At 42.2% G+C, this 3,964-nt stretch overlaps 1 protein-coding gene across 3 annotated transcripts in view; it reads right to left on the bottom strand.

Moving 5' to 3' along the window:
- Positions 1 to 371: 371 nt before the first annotated feature.
- The window catches only part of CHCHD6 (coiled-coil-helix-coiled-coil-helix domain containing 6), a 298,780-nt gene continuing 295,187 nt past the window's right edge, over positions 372 to 3,964 (bottom strand). For 2 of the 3 annotated variants that reach the window (XM_027863898.1, XM_027863899.1), the window contains exon 7: positions 372 to 624. In XM_027863898.1, the coding sequence (XP_027719699.1) occupies positions 456 to 624 (169 nt within the window). In that variant the 3' untranslated portion in view covers positions 372 to 455. The remainder of the gene's footprint in view (positions 625 to 3,964) is intronic. The other variant, XM_027863901.1, reaches the window with a different exon arrangement.

Here is a 3,964-nt window from a genome sequence, read left to right as displayed (position 1 = left end):
AGGAAGGAAATATTTGGGATGAAATCCTCAAGTCACAGAACCCAAGAACCCTAGAGTTAGAAGAGAACTTAGATATTATCTAGTCCTACCCTTCCTGAATCATTAACATTCCCAACAAATAATTTAACTCCGGGCACGACTGTGAACAAGAATTCCTTCATCAAATTTCTAATATCCTTCCTAAGTTGGAGGCCTAAAGAGAACGAGGGGCTTCTCGAATTCTCTAAGCCTGATAAGTGCCCTCCTTCTTGAAGCTTTCGTTTGGCTTGAAACAGACCAGGACCGCGCTGAGCTGCTGACAAAACTAAGCTTGTTCCCCTCGGCCAGGCATTCGTCCACGATCAGAGTTTAGAGCGCTGGACTTGCAGAGGCTGATTGAAAACAAAGACATCGGCTTTATTTCCTCAGGGCAGTTGTGGACATACATTTTTTTTTTTTTTAACATGTCACTTTAACTACGATAAACCCAAAGCACAGTGGTGTTTCTTGGTCACATGTTGGTGAATGGCTGGAAATGTTGGTGATGAACCAGGGATCTGTGGTCCTGCAAGTGATAACTTCACTGGAACGCGCCTGCTGCTGCTGGGGTCTCTCCATGCCAGGAATGATTGTGGCTCCTCAGCCCTACAAATGAGAGTCATGATAATTATGTGTGGCTCAGTGACACTGTAAAGAGCAGGACACTTCTATTAGTGAACACGGACCTTTGCAGGGGCTGACTGGGGAGGGGCTAGAAGTGCTTGGGCAGCCCTTTGCTCACTTAGCCATGGCTTACACACCCTGTGAATCTCTCATAGGAAATATTTTATCCTCAGTTGCTTTGCTCAACTGTCCAACATTGGGTCTGAAGTACTCTCTCTGATCCCCTAACACATGTGAGTGCTCAGGGAATGAAGACTATTTTTAATATTTTATTAGACTAAGCAAGACATAATGAGAAATGTAAGCTCTTAGTGCTGATGCTACCAAAAATCATATAATGGCATGCTGAAACCAAACGGATCATCTAGGAGTAGTTTGTTTTATTTGTTCATAAATTACGTCTTTTCATTATGATGTATAATTGAGCATATTTTTTTCTTTGCCAGACATGTGTTTTCATTGGTATACAGTAGCGGTGTTACATTCAGAAAGAAACAGGGGCCACTACTCTGTACATAATGATCCATATGGTCCACCTATGGATTTAGTTTTAAAATGTACTGTTATCTATATTTTATTGTATTTTTATTTATTTTACTAAGTATTTTCCAAAGACATTTTAATCTGGACTGTGGTGGGTGCACGTCTGACACTTCTGGTGTAGGGAACTACCGGCCTACCAATGCAGATCTGCAATTACTCCTCGACTTAAATTTTGGAGAGCTGCCTGGAGCCCTGAGAGGTAAGGAGACTTAACCACAGTCACACAGCCGATGTTCGAGAGGGAGGATTTGAACTCAGGTCTTTCTGACGCTAAGGCTAACCCTTTAGCCACCATACCTCGCTGCTTTTCAATGGAGAGAAGACTGTTTAAAATCTCAATCTCTTCCCGTAACTGTTGGAGGAAATCATAACCAAGAACAAAAGGGCTTCCTAGGATCATAAAAAGTTGGAGTTCAAGGGCACCCCAGTGATCATCTAGTCTAACGCCTTCATTCCACAGATGAGTAAATGGGAGCCTCAGAAGTCAGGTTACGGTCAAGGTCACTAGCTCGCACAATGGTAGAATGAACGTCTAGGTTCTGATTCTCTTGTGTAATTGAGTGAGGAATGGGATCCCCAAGTCCAAACAGTCACAGGGTCAACAGTCAAACTGAGAACCACAAGACTTCAGAAGTGGAAGGAGTCTTAGAGGCTGAAATCTAGTCCAAGGGTGGTTCACTTTTTCTGTGTCATGGGTCCTTAGAGGCAGTCTAGTGAAGTCTATGACCCCTTCTTAGAATGATGTTTTAAAATACATAGGTTACAAAGGAAATCAAATCTATTTAAATACAGGTGTCAAAATACTTTTTAAAAAGCTCATGGCCTCCTGGTTAAGAACCTCCAACCAAGTCTAATCACCTCATGAAAAGATTCCCTTTGTAGAATCTCTGAAAGGTGGTTGGTTATCCAGCCCCTTCTAGAATACTTCCAGAGACAGGGAGAACATCCCCACTCTCCCCTGGGTATAACCACACCAAACAAGCCTGCCTCCTCTTCCATATGAAATCCCTTTAATTATCTGATGGCAGTCATCACATCTCTCTGTAATTCTTCTCTCCTAATTCTTCTGGTTAAACATTGGTAGTTGCTTCACTTGATCCTATGTCATAGTTTCTAGACCAGGGGTGGGTAATCTTCGGCCTTGAGGTCACACGTGGCCCTCTAGGCCCTCAAGTTCGGCCCTTTGACTGAATCCAAACTTCACTGAACAGATCCCCTTAATAAAAGGATTTGTTCGTGAGGTTTGGATTCAGTCAAAGGGCTGCACTTGAGGGCCTAGAGAGCCATATGTGGCCTCAAGGCTGCAGGTTCCCCATCCCCATCTACACCCTTTCACCATCCTAGTTTGTCAATACCTTTCTTCATATGTGGTTGTCTGTCTAGAACTGGACACAATATTCTGTTTCAGAAGCCTTTGTGGAGAGTCTGAAGTGAATACAATAAATTCACTTCCACTTCAAGGAATTCTTCTACTAAAACTTTTATCTTTCTTTGCTTTGAAAGAACACGGTATTACTAGGAGACATGAAAACTGGGTTTTGTTCCCCTAATGCCATTTGCTATTGATGTGATCTTGAGTAGATCACCAAACCATTCTGTGCCTTAGCTGCCTTTTCTATAAAATGGAGACACTACCACTTCTCACTGGGTAGAATGCAAGTTCCCCGAGGTCAGGGACTATTTCAGTTTTGAGTCCTTAGCACTCACCCATAGCACGTCAAACAGAGTGGCTGCTTAATAAATGTTGAACTGAAGGCAGGGACTGAATCAGAGGATCTTCTGAGGTCTGCCCCAGCTCTAAAATCTATGATTCCAGATGTGCAGCTCAGTGCTGAGACGACAAGTCATACTAGGAGGCAGCATGGTACAATGGAAAGAAGACTGGCTGGGCAACCAGAGCAACTGGGTTAAAACTCTCCCTCTGATAAATACTCCCTGTGTAACCCTGAGCAGGGCATTTAACCTTCATGTGCCTCATTTTCCTAATCTGTAAGTGAGCAGGTAGACTAGATAGGCTATAATTTATGATTCTATCATCTTGAGTAACAAAGCCACAAGGTTGAATAGGGTTTCTTGGCTCCTAACTGAGGATATAAAGACAGAAGTTTATTTTCTTCTGCAAGATGGGGTGATTGTTCAATCTTATTTTTAAGGGAAAGAAATATTGGTCAGTTTAAAAGTCAGTGGGCTCTTGAAGCTACTTAGTAAATTATTCTTAATAAGCCAGAACACACTTGTACATGTATCTCTTTAGAGCCTCCCCCATCCTTCAAATCCATGTAGCATCCATCCTCTAGCAGAATGTCAGCTGTTTGAAGGCATGGACTGTTTTCTTTCTGCCTTGATTCCTAGGACCTGGCACAGGGCATCAGACTACTGAACTGAACAGACTCTTTTACACAATAAGAGGAACTGTGGGTGGTATGAAATGAGATTCAGCATTTAAAATAACTTTCAATCAAGGTGAAGGTCCTAGGCAAAACCTAGCCCAAAACAAACAAACAAAAAAAACCCCATGTCTACAGCTGAGTTTTAGCAGGTACCTTGTGTACAAACACAGGTCTCAGAAAAAAATTCACTTGCACTAACAGTGTCACGTAGGGTTCTTACCTTTATCCTTCACTTCTTTAATAACAGAATTTTCCAGTGGAAACTAACTCAGGGAGAATGTTCACTCATATGTGATTTTCATAAAAATCAGGTTCTTGCTTGTTAAAAATCTATGGAAAGCCTAAACTCCCGCCAGGAAGCTATCCACATCCATATACATGCACATGCC

This window comes from Vombatus ursinus, unplaced genomic scaffold (assembly GCF_900497805.2).
Source record: "Vombatus ursinus unplaced genomic scaffold, bare-nosed wombat genome assembly UNPS02014773.1, whole genome shotgun sequence".
In the NCBI taxonomy this organism is placed as follows: domain Eukaryota; kingdom Metazoa; phylum Chordata; class Mammalia; order Diprotodontia; family Vombatidae; genus Vombatus; species Vombatus ursinus.
Note: the sequence above shows the minus strand (reverse complement) of the source record. Positions and strands in the feature narration are given on the sequence as shown.